Raw genomic sequence first — 22,368 nt, 5'->3', positions numbered from 1 at the left:
AAAGGTATCTCTGCCACAAAAAAGAAACTGGTAATAGTGGTTGCCCTCCCAGGAAGTGGCTTCAAATCAGGGACAGGAGACTGACATTTCATCACATGCTTTTGTAGCTCTTGAATTTTGAACCTCAAATATGCACAACCTATATTAAAAAAATGTTTTTTAACATGCTAATTTCTGAAAAGTAAAAAGTCAATCTGTGACTTAAAAGAGTGTATGCCTTCCTCTCAGAGTAGGGGGGCTCAAAGTCCAGCCTCACATGTCCTTCAGAGCATCTGAGTGCCCATGGTGGCTACCCTGCCCCGCTCCCCCACGACTGGAAGGGGAGGGGCGACACCATGGGAGGGGGGACAAAGAGGAGGAAAAACCTTTCTGGTTCAGAATTATTTCAGGTTTTGACTGGGTTCTGCACAGAGGAATCAAAGGAATACCTACTGTAGATTTAGAGCAGGGTTTTATGTCCAGTTCTATTGCCCAGGGAAGGCAAAGACGTGAATTAAAAGAAAGAACAGAGAGTGAATGAAGTGTGAGTGTGTGTGTGTGTGTGTGTGTGTGTACTCCAAATAACCCATGCTGGCTCAGCTTTTCGATGCTGTTTTCCCAAATATTTTATTATTATTTTTCTGATAAAGAAATCTGAAAAAACAACTCAGCATCCTCTTGAGAATTAAGACTGGCTTGGGAATTACAGGGGCTGCATTTTATTTGAGCAAGTACAATCTAGCGTAACAGTGAGAACAAGGTTAGCTTTCTCCTTTTACTCACCATTTTCCATCCCTGACGGAATGAAGTGTGAGTGTGTAAAGAAGATGGCCCTGAAAATAAATATCTTAAATCTCATTATAAGCTATCACACAGTACCCCATGGCAAAATGGATCTCTAAAGTACAAACGTGTTAAAAACGCTTTGCACTAAAATACATTTGGAATTCTAAAATGCATAAATATGAAATGTAGCTACCATAAAATGGATTTATATAGGATATTGAAATATACCATGCTCAGGTAGCTCAGAATCAGGCCTGTGTCTTTGGGATTACCTTAGAAAAGATGGGCCACATTTAAGTTCCTGAAAACCTTGGCACAGACAATAAAACAGAAGAAACCCGGCACAGCGCGGCTGGCTGGCTGGCTGCAGCTCTGCTTACCTCACACGGGTCCAAATAGCTTCATTCTTTTTGGTTCCAGATTAGAAAAACTGTGTTGGTTTCACAAGCCATTTTTTTTTTTAAGTGTACTTTCAGCACTTAGGAAACAGACTACAGGGCATTAAGAAGAATGTAGTGAAGAAAACCTACAAGTGTGGTTGCTGACACAAAACGCCCCGCCTCAGGCAAGCCTAGCGCTCAAACACATTTAAATACACGGCAGAAGTTCATTTCCTTTATTTTCCCACTTCAAATGATTTAACATCGTGAACTACCTAGTTAAATCTTAGGTGGTGGTGTAATCCCATGATTCACGATCGGTAGTTTCTACATGCACAAGTCCAGACTCTGAAAATTATAGAAAAAAAAAAAAGAGAGAGAGAGAGACACACACACACACACACACACACAAACGCAGCGACAGTTGTGAATTCTACACAACACTGTTCTACAAGGTATGCAATGTCCATGCAGCTTCCGGTGCACTGCTCACTGTTTAGCGAGAGGTCGTAGTCAGTATCCGTCGAGGGCCTAATCGGAGAGCTATCAAACCGCGCTGTTTTTAGTAGCACAAGTTTTTGTTTCAGGGACAAGCTGGAGGAGTGAGAATGAAAGCCTCTGAGAGCCTGGCTCACGTCCCATCGTAACAACCTCCGCTTGTCTTCCGGGCCAGTTGATAACGCTCGTGTATCCTCCTTAAGGCACAGGCTGCCAGCGGCCCACACACCGTTCTCCCAGAGCCCCAGTGCGATCCAACACGATCCAACACGGAGGGCCACATGCTTCGCAGAAGCCTGAAATCCATCCTCTCAGCCCCCGGGGTAGAATCTTCACTAGGAATCCAGAGCTTTTACTTCCACTCTCCTTGCCAGCGACAGGTTCCAGAGGGAGGTTCTGCTGAAAATCTAGCTGGTGAGACTCAGAGGGAATCTTCCTTGCTCTTAAAACAGGACAGAAGAATGGGGCGCCTGCAACTCTAGCAGCAATATCATGATTGGGGAAACCAGCCAAAACACGGAGCAAGGATCTGATGGCGAGGCCATTGCACATCACTGAATTAAGCAAGCATGGGATTTCCTACCTCTGGACTTCTTGTTTTGTGAGGGAAGATCTCCTTGTTTAAACCACTTGGGAGAGGGGAGACATTTGGTTTTCGTGGCCCTAAGTAATCAGATGCAATCTCCTTCCTCTGCTGTAACATCAGCTATGTAACAGAACAGAGAACACACAGGAACGCACGCACAGGCTCCCCCTCTTAGAAACTAAACTGTTGTGCGAGGCTCCTTGGAGTATGCGCATGCGCTGTGTGCCCTGTCCGAAGACCCTCCTCTCCGCACTGCCGCGTACTTCCAGGCCCAGTTCAAAGTCTGCCTCCTCCCCAGATAGTTCCTTATTTAATCTTTGCCTACATCTGTCTCTAATTCTAACATATGGCATTCACTGCTAACTTTTTTACATCTTATCTGCTGATCTTTGTGTCTCCCTCTCACTGTGCTCCACGCTGAGCACACACTTGATTTCTAGCAGCTGACTGAATATAAAGCCCCATTTTCCTTTGCCTGAAACTTGGTATTTTCCTTTCCTCTTTTCTTCCTTGTCCTCTTTCCTCATCTTACTTCTCTGTAGAAGAAAAGACAAAAATTGAGATAAAAGAGATACGGAGCTCAGACTCTAAAGGTAGATAAAGGCAAGTCTTTCTAAAGTAAGCCCCAAATGGCGTGTCCTACCGTCTGGGAGTTACAGATAAGGGAAAGAATTAGGGCAGGTGGAGGCTGGGAAAATAGCAGTTAGACATGATACAAATGACCACCTGTTTCTGTACCTCCCTGACACACTGACCAGGTTCCACTATTGAAAGGAGGGCTTGAGGGGCATCCTGAACAAATCAGAAGTTAGGAGAGGACATAAGTTATGAGAGTCTAGCACATAGCAGGCATTCAACAAATGTCTCAGAAGTGAATGAGAGATGACACAGCATCTTACAAGTAGGGCTTTGGGCTTATACCTTGAAGGTTTTTTATTATAAAAACAGAACGAAATGTAAATACCAGTAATAACACTGGTAATGAACTTCATCTGAATGTGCTGACAAAAAAATCTTTGATCTGGTGCAGACTTCAAGCTGTTTTGAAAGGGAATCTTAGGTTGTTTTTGTTTTTACTTTAAAACTCCTACAGCTGTTAGCTCAAACTCACAACTGGGGGCCAACAATAGGCTTCCAGACCATCTGCAGAGAGGCCTACTCCAGCGCAAAGCCTGAGTCTTTAGCAGCCCCTCTTCTGGTTAGCAGCTCTGGGGCCATTCCACTGACGGGATGGCGCAAAGGGCATCTGCAAAGAGCATGACCCACTGTAGAATCTGGCTCCCATACACTTGAAGGTACGCGGATACAAGTTTAACGTTAACTTTTAACGCATTCCAGATATTAAAAACTTGTCATACCTTTCATTAGGCTCAATCATTTCAAACCGACACTAAGAACTTCTGCAAGATCTTTTATATTACACAATAGAGTAAAAACTGTAGTAAATGTTCAGATAAATGAGCACCAAACACTACAAAGTGTAACCAACATGGTTCTATTAAAAACTCTCTTCAACTATGGCATTCAAGGACAGCAATACAATATTTTCTTTACAAAGCAACAAATATAAAAATCTGCAAATGCCAGAAATTCATTTATAGGCTATTATTTTCATATAGGCATATCATTAGATTCTTTCAATTCTTTCTTTCAATTCTTTCCTGAGGTATTTTTTTTTTTTTTGTAGTTTGCTCTTACTGTACTGCTGGATGCATTGTCTTGATCATCCTCTCCTGCACTGATTTTCAAAGACCTGCAAAAAAGTTTTATTGCATAGGACACTATTCATGACACAGAGGTTAGGAACTGCAAATATGTGGCATTGGAACAAGTCTTACAAATATTGCATTTTAAGAATTTGTAATGTACATTTTTTATAGCTTGTCGCTTTTAAAAAATTGAAGTTACAGCTAATAGTTAACTACGTACAGTGAGGCATTTTAGGAATGTCAGAGGTTAGAGAATATGATGAATGATACAAAGGAAAAAAGCCATAATTCTTGCCGGCTATATATTGTATTGCCTTCAAAAGCAACTGTACATGTTGTAATCAGTTCATAGTTAAATATTTCTACTAATCTGTTTTGGGAGAGCAAATGTCTTTCAACGTTTCAAGTTCCTCTATGAGCTTCTTGTTCTGAACCTCCAGCACTGCGACGCGACTCTCCAGACATTTTACATATTCTTTCTTCCGACGACGACATTCTTTAGCAGCTTCCCTGAAAAAAAGTAGAAGCGAAAGGGCAAACAAAACACTTTTTTGCATGCTATTGACAAGCAGACTGAAGTAAGCGTGGTAAATGTGATCATGGCTGCATTCCAAATCTTGGAACACCGTTCCCAATTCAATGTCAAACACTAAGCCACACTGGATTCTTAAGGGTCACAAGTGTCCCTTCCACAAGTCCACATGGCAATTAGTAGAATTGCTGCATCCCCTGCCTTGATTAGCATTTATAGTAAACAAGGTCCAAGTCAAAGACAGTTACTCGGCTTTATGGCAATAAAGATCTTTGAGGGCCTTGAGTTCCTCAATGAGAGTCTTGTTTTGGTTTTCAAGCACAGCCACACGATTTTCAAGACATTTGACATATTCTTTCTTCTTCCTGCGACACTCCCGGGCAGCTTCCCTGGAACCAACACAAGGCAAATGACTACAGGAACAACTTCCCAGCACACTCCAGAACGGCTCGAATGAACTTCTGCCCCCCCAAACTCAACAGCCAATCAACCCTAGGTAAGGTTTGTACAAAGCCACATAACAAAATGTAACCAAACGCGTGCATTTTTGTAAGATTACTTTAAAACAACAGGACCGACTTGAGAGCACAATTTGCCCATCATTTGTTGTACCTGGTGTTTTCTTAGGGCACACATTCCATGATCACAGTGACCAGAATGGTTTTCAGTAACCTAAAACAATAGGACCACATGCCGGAGTGGAATTTCTACAAAAACATTTACAGATCCTTTCAAGTCTCTTCATTATTTTTGTTCACCAAAAGCCACATATTCCATCACAATGAATTAACTTTATTTGATCAAAAATACTGAAAAAAATTAATCCTCAGAAACGTGAAATGTCAATGTTGGAGATTTTGTTTCTTTAAGACTAAATCTCAGTAAAACAAATAAGCTCAACCACGACTCCAAGAAGCGGTTCATCGTCTGGAAAACACCCTGGATAAAGACAACAGGAGGCAAATCACGTACATTTTCATGAACCAAAATGAAATGGACTCTGCTTATGAAAATTAAGGAAGGGAAGAAGGGAGGGTAAATAATAGAACATTCACTAATTCAGATCATTTAAACCCACAAAGTGAGAGCACCACAATTAAAATTTTGGAAAGGAAGCTACCACTTCACCCAAGTGTATTTCCAGACTGTTTTCTAATCAAGTGCATTTACTACCCAACATACTGATTGTTGAAGCGCTATACGCATACCCAAAGGACAGAACATACCAGCCAAAGCAACAAACACAAATAAACAGATGAGCTAGTCATTTTCATGTTTATCCCCACCAAAAAGAATAAATATAGCCAACATTTTTCTCTTTCTCCTGATTTACAGGGTGGGAGTGGGTGGCCACCACATCATTTAACTCCTCTGAAGATTGCACCCTCTGATAACTGTTATTTTGGAGTAGTCAACTGAAAATATCTACATTTGGGGTGCACTTTGTATCGGAAAAGCCTACACTGAAACAGATCACACACATATATTAACAAAAGCTGTGTTGGATGGCTGAACACCAGTTACTATAATGCCGACTTGCAGTGCTGCAATGCTGAACCAGGAGCGATGAGGACACAGATTGGGTCAATTCTGCTGGGTTTATAGGATGCTGAACTCTCACTAACAACTAACAACTTCTTATCTCTGTTTTCTCTGCGGGACCGAGTATCAGCAGAAAGAAGACGTTGAAATCCCAGTGCACTGCAGGAAAAGATCAACTCCTGCTTCCTAGCCAAGAACAATGCTCTCACTCTGTGAACTCACAAAGCATCAGACTTCTGAACTAGTTAACAAAAAAGTAAATGTAAAAAGTGAGCAGAATCTGATGAATACAGACTAATTTAACATAAATGATGCATCAGGGAAAATTGAGAATAAATCCGAGCACACTCATAAATTTGCCAGTTTGAGAACATAATTCAACTTTTCTACGAAGGAACTAAAATACATTCATTAACACCAAGGTTTTCATGATTGAATCATTATATTAAGTTCTAGATTTGGAAGGAGAATAGTCATTTTACAAAACAAGTTACCATTAAATGAAATTTTAAATACCTAATAGCAGTATTGTGAGATTTTTTTTTCATTTTCTTTACGAAAGTGTACCATTTGTCATAAATATCATAATTCATATCTCATGGTGCAGCAACATGTTACTAGGGCAAATGTTCCAACACAAAACTTTAAATGATCACGCCAGTAGATGGTACATTCCTAAGTATTTCCCAGCTGTGGAAAACACCTGTTTTTTCTATTAATAGCTTGGTTTTCAGGCCTTGCACTTGTTTGGATATATCCTCAGCATGAAGAGGAAATACATAGCAAAGAGGAAATGATGACAAGGCTGTAAAGAAATATAAACTGTTGCTGGACTGGGAGAAATATCCATCATATCTATCATAAACGCCAGCCAAAGAATAAAAGGGAAATGTATCAGAGGTCTTTCAGGTTAATAAGTAAAACCTACGTACTTTCCATGAAGTTAAATCTGAAGCTCACTCTGAGATCTTTCTGAGGCGGCTCGCCTGTAGCATGGCAGGGGGGGGGGGTCTGGAAGAAAGACCGCCTGGTCACACAGCCAGGTTCTGTCCCGCGCGGGCTGCTACAACTTCCTACCTTACCTCTCTGAACCTGAGTTCCTCATCTGTAAAGAAAGGATCATGACCACACCCTTTCTCATGTAAAATTTATGTGAGAGTTAAAGAAACAGTAGAAATAAAGCACTTAAAACCTACCTATGGTACTTGCCCAAGGGAGCAACCTATTTAGCCATCTATCATCTGCTTTTTCCCTTATATTGCTCTGAAATTGAGATCTGGAAAGTTACAATAGACCCTTCTCAGAATTCCTCGGAGCTAAGGATTCTATTAGCTATTTCTAACTAAGGAAATGTGGGCAAAAGATGCTGGGGGGAGGGGGTGGTGGCAGTGAGCCTCGGGGGTTCAGTCAGTCAAGTGTCCAACTTTGGCTCAGGTCATCTCGCTGTTCGTGCATTTGAGCCCCGCGTTGGGCTCTGTGCTGACAGCTCAGAGCCTGGAGCCGTCCTCAGATTCTGTCTCCCTCTCTCTCTGTCCCTTCCCCACTCATGCTCTGTCTCTGTCTCTCTCTCTCTCTCTCAAAAAGAAATAACATTAAAAAAAAAAAAAAGAAAGATGCTGGGAGGGTCTTCCAGAGGTTTTCCGAAGACTCAGCCAACCCCAGGTTTTGGCTCTAGCCCTTTTCCCTTTTTCCCACCTGACAAAATGCCTAGATGTCTGTCAGCCATGTTGTGATCATAAGAACAAATGTCAGTGCTGAAGATGACAGCAGGGCAGAGAGGCCTGGACCCTTGATGTCACTGTCAGCCTTTGTTCCGGCCGTACATACCTCTGGACCAGCCACAGAAGATCAAAATAACACTGACAAGGTGAGGGCTCCATTTCCCTTGGTCACTCACAGCCCAAACACAAATACTACCCAATAGTACTATTTGCCGATTATTTTTTTTTAAGCCTAAAATTTCTTTTTTTTAAGTTTTTTTTAATGTTTTATCTTTGATACAGAGAGAGACAGAGCATGGAGAGGGGGAGGGGCAGAGAGAGAAGGAGACACAGAACCGGAAGCAGGCTCCAGGCTCTGAGCTAGCTGTCAGCACAGAGCCTGACGCGGGGCTCGAACCCACGAACGTGAGATGTGACCTGAGCCGAAGTTGGAGGCTTAACCGGCTGAGCCACCCAGGCGCCCCATTAAAACCTAAAATTTCATGATTTTTCTCACCAGGGAAATTTTCTTATGCATGTGTAGGTACTTATGGGGCACATTTATAGGAACCCCCTGCCTAATAGTTCATCTATTTCATTTTGATAGTTCTATTTTTAATCTAAAAATAAAGGTAGAGAATAATGACAAAAGGGAAAGAAAAATGCTACTTTCTAGGTCTTTTTATTTTCTTTAGGAAAAGAAGACACCAATGAACAGTTTTACAGTCTGCATTATGATCACACTTTGTATTTCTTACTGAATTTCACAAAGTACACGCTGTGCCCACAGAAGCAGTCATTTTCGTGGTTCCTGAGACCTCTCAAAGTACAGTTTTGTAATGTCCATATTCCTCCATCACATCTGAGTTAGAGATCTTTGGTAGCAAGACATTCATAAAACACTATGTGTGATACTATGTGAGTCCCATCCACTCAGCCCCTTCAGGGTTTCTGAGCAAAACACTGACAACGGAGAGTAAGAATCCAACATGACTTAGTTCATCTGGAACAGCACTGGTAACGATGTGCATATCTTCATGATCCTATTTCTGGCCATCTGTACAAAACTCCACCTAGTGGTATGTGATAACTAATGTGCTTGGGAACTGCAGCCACCTTAAGGAGCTCTATACTATATCAAAATGTGACATTTTAAGGGCTGTTAGTAAACTGAACATAGCTGTTAGTGATTCACATTCAGTTACCAAGGAGAGTTAGGAAGTAGCATTATTTCTGAGTCATAGCGGCTCGGAGGCCACAATTTCTAGATTAACTGGCTTGCTAAAGCCTCGTAAACAAGCTGTCACCAGGTGGTCCTGGTCATAGGTGAGCACACGATCTCTTCTGAAATGTTTTGTGTTCTTACAATGAGGTCATTATTAGGAATAAGGTGACAAGACAACTAGAGAACTCTTAAGATTATTCTGGTCATTTTGAAAATCAGATTAATTTGTACCATTTTCTATCACAAAAACTTTACCAAGAAATATAACACAAGTCAGATGAAAGAATTTTGGAAAATAGCATTTTCATGACATACTCGTGTTTACAAAATAAAAATACAGAGACATGGTGCAAGCAAGAATAAGTGAGAAAAGGAGAGAGCATAAACTGAAAATACATATATTAAAATATTAGTAGGCATCTCTAAATGATGGGGGGCTAGGAGTAATTTTATTTCATTTTGTGGCTCTATATTTGCGCTTGACTAAAATTTATCAGAATTAGTGTGTATTTCAGTATAACAGACAAAGTTACAAACTAGATGAAAGGAAACGACATATAAAAAGCTTAGAAAACATTTTTTTGTTCATTTTTCCTGAGTAAACTCTACTCCCAACATGATGCTTGAAATCATAACCCCAAGATCAAGAGTCACAGGCTCCACTGACTAAAGCAGCCGGGTGCTCCCCAAAAGGCTTAGAAATTCTTAACTCACACATTTATTTTGCTCATAAAGAAACCAAAAAATTATACTTATCACCTACTTCACAAAGTAAATAGCAAATAAAAAAAAGAAATCTTTATTTGTAATAAAGTACTTCCATCACAATTAAAAACATTAACGTGTGTTTCCAACGTTACCCTTATGACACGGTAAGGACATACCACGGTTTCACTGTTAGGCACTCTGATGAGAAGACAATCTAATTACCATCACATGCTGAGCACAAACCCCAAAATGCCACATAACACTTAACCTGGGAGAAATGGTTTGGGAGAAGCAATTTCTTTAAAAGCCCCACAGCGATAAATTACGTGTCCAGTGAGTGGTGCCTGATTCCCAGGGAAACATCCTACCTGTTTTTCATTAGCCGCAGCTCTCGTTTGCGGGTCGCTTCTTCTGCCAGTTGCTGGGGGCTGTGCAGACTTCCTGGCGAGGCAGCCATCACCGCTCCCTGGGGCAAAGCGGTAGTAGGAGCTCGGATCTGGTAAGTCGGCATGTCACCGGTGGCTCCTGCAATGACACACAATATGACAAGTTTATACAAACAATTTACAACTTGATATTTTAAATAAAATGGACCTGGAAATAATAGACTTCTTTTTACGTGTCGGCAGAAGTGAACTTGCTCATGTGTAAGATGATTATTCTGAGCATTAAAGAAGTCTTAGGTATCAAAGATACGTGGGACAGGTTGGAACAGTAATCCTCAGCGTGCTCGATACATTTAAGGTAGAAAACTGCCCCGATGCGTTTTAGAAAGGTGTTTATCCAAGGCTGAAGTAGAGAGCCGTCTCAACTGATAGTTCATTTAGCCTAAACACAGTAATATGCTGATAAATGCTTAATAACCAGCTCTCTGGGAGAAAAAAAGGCCTGACCTGTTTATCAATTCGTATGATGGAAATACTTTCCTCCTGGCCAATATCAGGCGAGCAGGGTGACCTCCCGGAATGTGGAGATGGGAACACAAACACCGTAAGTAGCACATACAGATAAAAGAGTTACATGTAAGTAGCCTCAAGAGCAGAGACAAAATTATGAGAAGTAATGAGTTTTGAGTATTTATTGATGTTTTTAGTCTAAGTTATTTGTTAAATATATTTCCATATATATAATTTCTTAATAATAGCTCTTTTTACAACCAGCTCACAAAAACCCTGAAAATTTAATAATCACTCTGCATACCAGTGGGAGCTGGTTCTCACACCCCGCGGCAAAAATTTTAGCTAAGCAGAACATCTCCATTCTCTGAATATTCCAGATAAGAGGTTTTCCTACAGCCTGTGTCAGGCCTGAAACTGTCACTGACTGTCTTTAACGACAAGTCTTACTGCCAGATGACTGAGGTACTGGAAGGAAAATACTAACTCACCCTATTTTCAGTTTAAAAACCAAAACAAAGTAAAAAACAAAACAGCAAAGCTCTACTTAAATCTAGTTTCTCTGGAGAATGATAATTTTTGTCTTTCATAGGTTTCTTGACATAATAGATTTCTAAGTATTCATTTAAAAGGTTTTCTAATTATAGTACAATCACAGTCAAATGACAGACTTAATATTTACTTAGTATTCAGACTGAATACTAAAAGTCCTCCAAGTTTCCTAATTTATACTTAAAATTTGCCTTTCTGTTACAATAAACATAGCTTCCTAGAAAAGACAGATGGATTTCAGTGATGAAATATGTTTCTACCACCCACTGTTTCAACTTTGAGAAGGTATGGTCCAGAGTTAATTTGACACTCTGACATATTACAAAATTCATGTTGTCTCAAACCTAAAGACAAGAAAAAGTTTTAAAGAAAAGGTATCAAATCCTACAAAAATTCGTCTGAACCAATGCCAATCAATTGAGTAAGAACTGAAATTTTACCCCAAAGGGACACAGATTTTTCCACTTAAATGGAATATTATCACTGAAAATAGCCAACCATTTTAAAAGGCTAGTCAAATACTAATCTGTGTGCTCCTTTTGGGTAAATGCCAGGGTTTTTTCCCCCTAGAGCTTATGAATTAGGTGAAAAATAAAGAAAAAATTTTAAATATGGCTTTGGGGGACGATCACTTAACGGTCTTCGTAAGATTAGCAAAAACACCATTTATAAGGTTACACTGCTTCTTCCTTCTATATATAATTTGGAAAACAATGGTGATTAATAGTAACTGTGATAAATATAATGATCACCAGCAAAATCTCTATTAATAAACTTGGGGAAAATCCTAGGTTGGTTTTTGTGACTTTAAAATACTGTGTGCACAGATATCTCATTCCATGCTGTCTTATCTTATAGCTTGGAAATATGTAAGAAGATGGTTTTATAAATAGTTATAAACTGCTGACTAAAGATTTTTTATATTTTAATCTCATTGTCAGAGGAGATAGAATGGAGCATAGAATCACATTGTTCTGTCCTCTCTCCTCTTTGCCCACATCCAGGGAAGAAGGTTATAGGATAATAAAGGTTGAAACAATGGCCCCGCTGGAGGCCACGCGGACTTTCTAAAACTGGAACAATAGCCAGTGACGAAGGAGAAGTTTACGAGTCACCATGTTGACATTTGCAGGCAGCTGGATGCAAACCTTAGTCTGGGTTGTTCTTTTGCACACACTGCTCATGGAGAAGTGCAACAAAATTAATAGGAAGCTCTCTCTCTCCTTTTGTATACATCTGCTATTTTCTGTACTATAAAGTTAGAGCAGAATGCTTAAATGATCCATAAAATTCGTTTAAGGATATACTTTTTTTTAAAAAAGGAAAAAAGGTGGGGCAGGTATACTTCGCAGTTGAAAAATAAACTTCATTCATTGGTCTTTGGTTTCTTTGTTTTAAATATTTTTGTTTGTTTATTTTTGAGATAGAGACAGAGCACAAGCAGGGGAGGGGCAGAGAGTGCAGGGAGGGGAGACACAGAATCTGAAACAGGCTCCAGGCTCTGAGCTGCCATCACAGAACCCGATGCGGGGCTCGAACTCATGGACCACGAGATCATGACCTGAGCCAAAGTGGGACACTTAGCCGACTGAGCCACCCAGGCGCCCCCATTCATTGGTCTTAACACCAGAAACGGTTCTAAACTTTTGCCTGTTTCCAAAAGCTGAAACTACCCTCAAAGGACCAAATTTGGTACCATGAAGGACAAAAGCAATTCGAAACAAGTATTCTTAAAAGATATTGAGCAACAGCTCAGGAAATAAAATACTGCTTCAAAATGACAACTTGGAAGGGGATGATATATTTGGATGTATTAGTTCTGGAATGTTAGCTAATATATTGGGTTTTATTACAATGTTTGAGACATACTCTATATTTATCTCCTTCAATAAAAATCAGATTGCGGGTCATTAGTCCATGACAGAAATATGAATTCGTATTAGTAGAAATTAACATAAATTTCTGTAATATCCCAAAGAATCTATATGATGGTACACTTTTAGTGGTCACAGAGTCCATATCAAAGGATAAATTCCATATATTCAACTATGATCTTAGTAGTAAATACATTAAAAAGATATGGTCAAAGAGAAATGTCAAAAAATGTTATTGAAACAAGTGAAGTTTTTATCTTAGTTAGCTTCAGTTTCCAATATTATGACTTCAGTGGTAATTTAAAGTAGATTAGATACCTAGAATCACAGCTCAGAGAATCATCTTACATTCTCTGATGATAGTCTTATCTCTATACTCCTATAAAGGCTAATTCCTGTTCAATCTAACTACTAAAAGTGTCCACATCATTTTCTGCTCTAGTCTTTCACTGTATACATGATTTCTGCAAATACATGAGTCATCAGTGGGGGCTTACAGTTATGACTGAAGATAGTAAGAAAAAGATATTTATATACTAATTTATTCTAAGGCAATCAAAACTGTAAAGACAAGTCAGGGATGTCCTTTTCATTTTGGTACTCCCTATAATCTAGCACGCTACTTGGCATATAATGGGCGCTTGGTGGGTTTACACAGACACTACCAAGTAAAATTTGAACTTCCTGGGGTTTTGCACAAGCCCATTGTCACTTGAATGTTTAAAATAAGCAGTCTTATTATTATAAGACTATTAGTTATTATAGCAGCTAAGTCTTTAGGTCTTTAACACTAAGACATGGGAAGCCCTTAAAGATGCTCTGTATTTATTCAAACCGGCGTTATTTCCTACTCTTCCCTTAGATACTAGTCACATAGCATCTAAGAAGCAGACTCCTGACATGAAATTTTTTTTTTTAGGTTTAGTATCAAATATTTCCTGGGAAAAGAAAATTCCTAGAACTCTCAATTCTGGTCATTAACTTCATACCTCTCTTTGCAAGCTATAAACACGGTATAGGAGAAAAAGCATGGGATTTGGAGCCTGGATTCTAGTCCAGCTCTGCCACTTACCAGCCATGTGACTTGGGGCAAGTTCAGTTTCCTCATCTGTAAAATGGGGATACATTATCTCATTTAATACTCACAATAACCCCTGTAAAGTATGTCAAAGTGTCTAGCACAGTGCCTGGCACATGGTAGGCATTCAGCAAATGCTACTTCCCTTCCTCTTCCCTTCCTTAAGTTCTGAAAGACAATGTTCCAAACTATGCTTATATTGTGTATTAGTTAAAAGACATATAACACCCATAAATCTATTTTCCCCTGGTGTTTCCCTTCTAACAAACTTGGGTCATAGAATGATTGAAATGTATGGCTCTTACTCCTTATTTTGTTCAAAAATATGCATATTAAAAAAATTTATGCTATATTACATTCCTTTAGAAAATAAGTTATTTAAAGGTAATATAAAACGTCCTTTTCAACGTTTATAGTCATTTGGACTGGAACCTCAAAGGTGGAGAAACACAAACAACCAAATGGTGCCAGCTCATCAGACTGGTAATAAGGCAACTGAAAAGCCTCACTAGTCAAAGAGGTATTTGTTTCTAACAAAGAGAGAAATAAGAAACTAAGCCAATGCCTATCCTGATAGATTTCAAAGTGGAACAACTTCTCTGCATCCCAAATGATGGTGATCTTGGTTATTTATCTTATTGAGATCTCTGTAGTACTGAGCACGTTAACTGAATAACAACATTCTTATAAGTGGAGCTTCCTACTTCTTGTGTCATTTTGCTAGGTATCCCTAATCCCAAATATACCTAAGGAACAAGCATTAGAGGTAAGTTTGAAGTCATACTTATAAAGCGGGCGACTTCTTTCCATAGCTCCAAGAAGCTACCGACGTCTTCCCTTTTCTCGTTTGGCTTGCTCCTGCCCAGCACCACACCAGTGTTCCCAATGTGCAAATCAGCCTTGTCCTAGCCTGGTGTCTCACACTGCCAGAGACTGTCCCTTCTCCACTGCTCTACTTTTCCCAGGAAAATTAAGCCCTACGTACACATGACTATGTAAATACTGGACATTTTCAAATTTGTTACAACTATGACACATAGACCACAAAGAAGTAAGTCATTAAATAGTTTTACTGTAAGGTACATAGAGGGGACTACCTGAATTGTTTAAGTGAAAATTTTGAGTCCAAAAAAGTCTATGTAAAAGATTAGAAACTATAACTATTGAAATTAAAGGTTCTATATCATAGCAAATACACACTCCATTGTCCTATGAGAGTAATAATATATACTCTAGAAACAAAATCCATTTTCACTACTTAAAATGATGGTAACCTTATTTTATAAGTTTTATAATTAGCTTGTAGTATGCTGTGGTAGCTCATCTAACATTGGCATTGATTTCTCAGGTGACTTTTGAGGAGCAATGTTGTGTGTGAATGTTCCATGGAAAGAGAACCAGACAAGGTCTGTTTGTGATGTTTGAAGATCCAAAGTGGTTCACCACTTGTTAGCATTATAAGTTTGGGAGAGTTACATACCACTCTGATCCATGTTGTTAGATGAAAAATGAATGTAATATTATCTGTTCTGAGCGCATGAGTAAAAATAAATGGAAAGTGCTTCTTCTCTGGGGTATTTGAATATAGTTTCTCGGGGTGCCTGGGTGGCTCAGTCGGTTGAGCGTCCGGCTTCGGCTCAGGTCATGATCTCACAGTTCGTGGGTTCGAGCCCCGCGTCGGGCTCTGTGCTGACAGCTAGCTCAGAGCCTGGAGCCTGCTGCGGATTCTGTGTCTCCCTCACTGGCTGACCCTCCTCTGTTCCCACTGTCTCTCTCTCTCTCTGTCTCTCAAAAATAAATAAAGAGCATAAAAAATTATTAAAAAAAATAAAAAATAAATATAGTTTCTTCAGTGAGGCCTACCTTGATCCTCCAACCTATATTACCTGCTTCCTCTAAGTCTCTCACAATCTGACAGTTTCCTTGATAGCACTAACCACATTTGTATTTGTATGTATACTGCAACACTGTGATTTTTCAAATTTGAATGTTTACATAAATGCAAAGTATAATTATCTTATTAGGTGATACAGTCAAATAGGCAAATAAAACCAGGCAGAGTTTTACAATCATCCCAAGTTATGTTTCTCTGAGTTTTTTCAAAAATAGTGGGAAAATAGCACAATGGAAAGTTCAGTAACCTTCCATACAGATTTGGAGTTTCATTAAAACTTAAGGTAGATAAATGACTTGGGTTTTTTTTTTCACTTACAACACAATTGTAACTTGCTTTGTTAAATTATAACTTTAAGCTCTTACACCTAATTCAAACCATTCTTTTATGTGAAAATTCCCAAACAAAAACCTTTTCGAGTACTTTCCTTTCACGGGTAAAACATATCCTTACTCTCATGCATCAAATATTAGCTAAGATATTATTTTCCAAATTTGAATAAGTTGGAACATTTGTTTCTAACAGTTTAGAAATCCAGGCTAAATACAACATACTAGAATTTTTTAGACTCCGAGACGAAAACATAGAATTAGGCTCTTAACATAATCAGCTTATGAATAAAGCCAAAAAACTGTTTCTAACAAAAATTTAAACTATACCCCAAATAATCAATAATACAATTCTATAAACCTTAGATATTCACTTTCTGCATTTGATTCCATGATCTTAGGGAAGATCACACTTCTAGGGACTCCTGGGTGGTTCAATTGGTTGAATGCCCAACTTCAGCTCAGGTCAGGATCTTGCAGTCCATGAATTCAAGCCCTGCATCAGGCTCTGTCCTGACAGTCTCTGTACTGAGGCCTGCTTCAGATTCTGTGTCCCTCTTTTTCTCTGCCCCTCCCCTGCTTGTGCTCTCTCTTTCTCTCTCAATTTTAAACATTAAAAAGAAAAACTCATAAAAACTCTTCCCAGACCAGTCATTGTTAGGAGCCTGATTTTGATCTAGATCAGTTTTTCAAACTACAAGTGGTAGACCATTAGAGGGTTGTAAAGTCAATTTCATGAACCAAGAATAGCATTAAAAAAGTATAAGTACATCACATCTTTACTATATGTAAAGAAAGCATTATTTTTAAAATTTGTTTTATGTACACACACACACACACACACTGGTCTACTGCATCATGATGTATAATGTGGGCCATGGTCAAAAAAATGTGTGAGCCAAAGATCTGGATCAGTCCACTTGGTTCGCCAACTCACACAAGTAGCCCAAAATGATATAATCCAAAGGTGGGTGTTAAAGCTGCTCTACTATTCCTTCAAAATAAAAGTCTCTTAAACCCTATGCTCTTTGGGCTCCTCAAAAAAAAAAAAAGTGATTTTCATTTTTAAATAGTACTTCAAAATAAAATTGGTTCTGTGAAAACGAATCAGATTCTAAAAATACTAATTTCTAAAGCACAATGAGGTCTTGTGAAAAAAGTTTTAGCATTTGGAAAATTTTAAATTGGAAAAACTAACTCATGTTTAACCAGTATGGATAAAACTGTGAAAAAAAATCCATTCAAGGATGGTGTATGCTCATTTTGTCACATAAATATATAAAAATGTTCACTTATTTATAAGCAATGGTTAAAAATATATTCAAATTTTAACCTTTAACTTTCATCTTTAAATATATTCTGTGTATTTTCAAATCTTATATTTTACTTTTCTCTCATGGTTAGTCATGAGAATTGGAATTAAAGGCTTAGTAAAGAAAGATATAAACCAACTAAAACTTTTTAATCAAACATATGCACAAAATTCCTCTTGCTTCTAGCATATGACATGAAGTACTTGAGATTAAGTCCATCTATAACTTACAATAGATCTGTCATCTGAGAGCTTCTATAATTTATAGCTTCTCTAAAATTTCACAAAAACTCCTGAGAAAAATAATAGTGCCTCAAGATAATTTTCAAAACGCTTTAATACCAGTTTTAGTTGCTCAAAACAATATAATGGTCTCCTCTAGGAAGAGAACCAAGACCCACTACCTCTGAAAAACTAAACTGTGGTGAAGCTGTGCACAATCATCCCTTCTACAGGAAGTCAAGTGCAAATTCAGAACGGGGTTAGAAATGAGACATCCCTGAATAAGCAACGATGCAACCACATACAGGATATTAGTAACTAAGTCAGAACCATTCCCTGTACTTAAGAAAAGCAAACCATGTAAGGATTTCGGATCACCACTTTAAAGAACTGTGACCGGGAGCAAAACAATTTAAGTCCAGCACTTCCCTGACTGAACACTAGAGGGCACCTGACTAGCAAGTGCCAGGAGCGATCAAGGGGCATGGAAACCCTGGAGCTCCCGAGCCCACCTCTCCCGGGGCACGTGCGGGGCAGCCTCAGCCGGGAGGCCCAACCTTACCACGTCCGTCCTCGTAGGCGGGGCAGAGGGCTGCGGAGGGCTGCCCAGCCAAGCCTAGGCTTCACAAAGCCTTCCTCCTCATCAAGCTGATACTTACCTCAAGAGAAATGTTAACGTAAGGCTTACGAGAAAAGCTATTCAGCCTAAGAGGGATCTCGGAGACAGAGGCAGCGGCGAGCTAGTTAACAGCTCTAAATCAGCAGCACTTGACAAAGCAGAAAGGAACTGACTAAATCACAGCATGACTCGCGGCTGACGTCAATGTGCAGCTCGCTTGGAGTTTAACTTTTCCACTTCCCTGCCGAACACGATTCCAGGAAATGTAGTGACGTCAGCCCTTTGAACTTGATTAGCTGAGGTACAGACCATTTTAAATACTGGAGGAAAGAGACCAGTAGGCACGCAAACACCCCTAACACGCTGAGTTTAAACCTATTCTGTTTTGGAGCAACGTTTGTACACAACAATGAAATCGGAAGCTTAATTTTTTACAAGTTGAACAGTACATATGTTTAACTTGTAGCTGCACTGGATTTGCAACAGGTTGCAGATGAAGTAACAGCTTATTTTAGCAAAGCAGTATATGGAGACAAGAGACAGGATTACTGCCTTGGTCAAACAAGCGATAAGCTGAACAAAGAAGCCCTTACATTAAGATGCCTTAACAGAATGTGTTGAATACATACAGATACATATTAAAGGAAATTTCTTACTCCTCAGCTACTAGAAAATTAGCAATTTTTGAAACACTGAGATTCCTAAATTCTCCTAAACTTCAAAAAAAAATCAGAATTAATTTAAGTCTCTCTTTAAAATCCTTACCTGTTTCATCTCCAGTTACAGCCATGATGGGCTTCTGCATACAGAACTGTCTTGCCTCCCCTATCAAAGGTCCACATACAGTGTTCCAAACTAGCAAGCATGTGCAGGATAAGTAAGAGTCATTGACATCACAATGACATCACTAGCCTATCACTGCCATCAATTTGCTTTGTCACAGAGGAGCTCAGTGAAACCAAAGCCCTATAAAAACCCTTCCTGTAATAAACCATATTAATGGTCTTGTTTCTTATTTTTACACAGAAATCTGTTGAGATGGGTGGGTTGTGGCAAAACAAAAATGTCTTGTTAGCATTCAGTTTCAAGATTGTTTCTTATGGAACAACTAACTTCTTTATTATTGTTCTATCCAAGGTTTCTAGATAAACAAAGAGGGTATAAACTCTACATTTTTCATAATTCACAGGAGAAAAAAACACAGAGAGACCAAAAAAAAAAACAAAACCAACAACCTGACAATCAGCCCAGAAAAACATTGTGAAATACACAGAAATGTATTTCTTAGGCACTTCTAAATTCATCAAGAAAGAAATACCCAGCCCCCTTTGTTCACTTAACAGTTTTATTTGCTGTACTATTTGCTACAGCATGATAAAATCCAGCTGTTCCTAAGGTGACACTGAATTTGCTAATTTCACTTAAAAGGAATAAATACTGACATTTAAAAAATTCACTGTGCCAAATGTAGCAACTTATATAGCATTCTTCCATAAATATTAGTTAAGAATCACAGGAATTTTCTATTTGATCTGTTCGATCTACAAAATCAGCAACTTCATGAGGCTCAGTTATTTTACTATATTAAAATCCCATCAAAAGAATTTGGGGATTTAAAAGAAATTCATAAATAAATCACGATTACTACTCATAATTTTTATTTTAATTTCAAATGTTATTTGGATCAGTTAATGAATGTTCAGTGCATGAAGAGCTAGATCATTACAGGAGGCTTAATAATGGCAAAGGTAGATAAAAAATTAGGTTTTGTTCTGTATAACAGACCATAGTCTGGGAAAAGAAATGATCTGCATGTCTACTGCACAAAAATAAGTGACATGACGCTGAGACCTTTTATCTTCACCAGTGGGTTGAATAAAACCCATTCACTTACATAATTAAAATTCAACCTAACCTTATGCCAATAAAAAGGCATTCCACCACATTTTTCTTATTCAATTAGGCACTTTCTAATAAAGGTGGGGACTTTACACTCAGACATTCAGGAGGTGGAACTTCAGGGAGTATTCATGATTCTAGTAATTCTCCAGAGCACATGAACTGAAGACATCTGATTAAGAAAGTCTGGAGATCAAGCCAGACATTGATCCCAATCAGAGACTCCATGACAGATTCTTTTCCATCCCAGCCCTGCCTAAGGGTTTGGGCCCAAGAGTACTAGTCAATTTTATTACCAATTTCAGAAAGTTCAGATTGATTTTAATTTAATTTCTCTAAATTGGCAGTTTGGTGTTCAATAAATATTAGTATAAAAAAAGGGCGAAGGAAAGAAAGGAAAGAAGGAGGTTGGTTGTTTGACTCCGGCTACTAGTGAAGTTTTTAATACATTCCAGGGACCAGATAAACTCAGTTAACCAGCACATAAAACTAATAACATTTTCACAGAAGAAGAGCAATTCACTTTCATTTAATAAATGGTTATTAAACATTTATCATATGCCAGGGACTGTGCTAGGTACTAAGGATCCCTATCCAAACAGAAGTTACTGTCTAAACTTGTCACACATGGCCTAAAAGGGTACAGTAGGAACTGACCCCGTGTTATCTGAACCAGATCTGCAAGATCAGGAAAAGCTTCCCGGAGAACATACTATCTAAGATGAAGACCGAATAATGCAAATGATGGGCCTAAGTGTTCCCGTCAGGGCGAATGGCTAAGTGTGAGGCCCTGGAAAGGCAAGAGAGCATGGTACAGCACGGGAAATAAAAGGAATCCAGCACACAGCTGCATTACAAAAGAGGGAGAAGTCTAGTAAAGGAAGCAAGGCCTAGATCAAGCAGCAATTTGGGTGGTCAGGATTTTGACCTTTGTGTAACAACAGGCATTCGCTAAAGAATTCTGAACAGGAGCCTGACATGATTAGATCTGAATTTAAGAAATACCACTCTGAACTGCAGAATTGAGGGTGTAACGGAAAAAAGAAAATGTTAGAGGCAGAGACTTTCGTTTTTAAGGAGTATTAGTAGCTCCCAGAATTACTGACAGGGATGAAGAAAGGGAGGCTGAACTTTCAGGAACAATTCTCAAAAAAACTGGGCCAAGAAGGGATCTGCCACGTCTGGCATGATTAGGAAAATCAGGAAGCTGCTCCACAACTAGCAGCTTCAGGGCAGCCACCTGGTAGAGGGGAGGACAGGGCAGAGGGGACAGCAGCCAGAAGTAGAATAAGGACAGCCCAAGTGGAGAGGGGCGGAGACATGTGTGGTTGGGCTGGGAGGGAGAAGGGATGACACACAGGTTTCCAGCCTGAGGCGACAGGCTGGACAGAGGTCCATTACTGAAATGGGGTAAATCAAAGGGGGACTGGGGTGGGGGAAATGGATGCGGTTTTGGTCTTAAAAAGTCAAGAGATGTGTGTGGAACCTCTAAATAGCCAGCTGGAGTCAGGGGCATGGTCACAGTGAAGTGAAGCCCTGCTCAGGCAGAGTGCTCAAGTCAAGTGGAAGAGGGCCCAGGATGCAATCTTGACTAGCACCACTAACACCGAAGAGATGAGCAGAGGAAGACTGGACCAACCAAGGAATCTGAAAGTGATGTAGGAGAAAAAAGAAACAACAGTAAGAACATAGTATCAAGGAAGTAAAGGGAGCAGAAGTCAGCCGTGTTAAATACTGCTGAGGGCTCAATCAGGAGAGGGTCTAAGAACTCACAAATTGCTGTGACCTTTCAAAGGAATGACAGGATGGAAGGTGATAGAGAGAAACATGAGAACCCCAGTGACCCTGTATTGAACATAGAAGCAGAACCCCTACCCAGCAGTATTTTAATTTCTTTTTTAATGGTTTTTATTTATTTTGGAGAGACAGAGACAGCACGAGCAGGGGAGGGTCAGAGAGAGAGGGAGATACAGAATCTGAAGCAGGCTCCAGGCTCTGAGCTAGCTGTCAGCACAGAGCCGAATATGGGGCTCGAACCCACGAACTGC

At 39.4% G+C, this 22,368-nt stretch overlaps 1 protein-coding gene across 22 annotated transcripts in view; it reads right to left on the bottom strand.

The window, feature by feature from the left end:
• Positions 1-1,367: 1,367 nt before the first annotated feature.
• CREM (cAMP responsive element modulator) overlaps positions 1,368-22,368 on the bottom strand; it is a 71,817-nt gene continuing 50,816 nt past the window's right edge. For 10 of the 22 annotated variants that reach the window (XM_029955905.1, XM_029955912.1, XM_029955908.1 and 7 more), the window contains 2 exons: positions 10,014-10,170; positions 1,368-4,448 (listed from right to left, as the gene is read on the bottom strand). In XM_029955905.1, the coding sequence (XP_029811765.1) occupies positions 4,304-4,448; positions 10,014-10,170 (302 nt within the window). In that variant the 3' untranslated portion in view covers positions 1,368-4,303. Of the gene's footprint in view, positions 4,449-4,704; positions 4,860-10,013; positions 10,171-14,039; positions 14,076-18,461; positions 18,588-19,186; positions 19,281-22,368 lie in introns of those variants that run through there. The other 12 variants (XM_029955913.1, XM_029955917.1, XM_029955906.1 and 9 more) reach the window with 8 other exon arrangements.

The sequence above is a fragment of the Suricata suricatta genome, chromosome 10 (assembly GCF_006229205.1).
Source record: "Suricata suricatta isolate VVHF042 chromosome 10, meerkat_22Aug2017_6uvM2_HiC, whole genome shotgun sequence".
NCBI lineage: Eukaryota > Metazoa > Chordata > Mammalia > Carnivora > Herpestidae > Suricata > Suricata suricatta.
The sequence above is the reverse complement of the archived record's forward strand: the minus strand, read 5'-3'. Positions and strand labels throughout refer to the sequence as shown.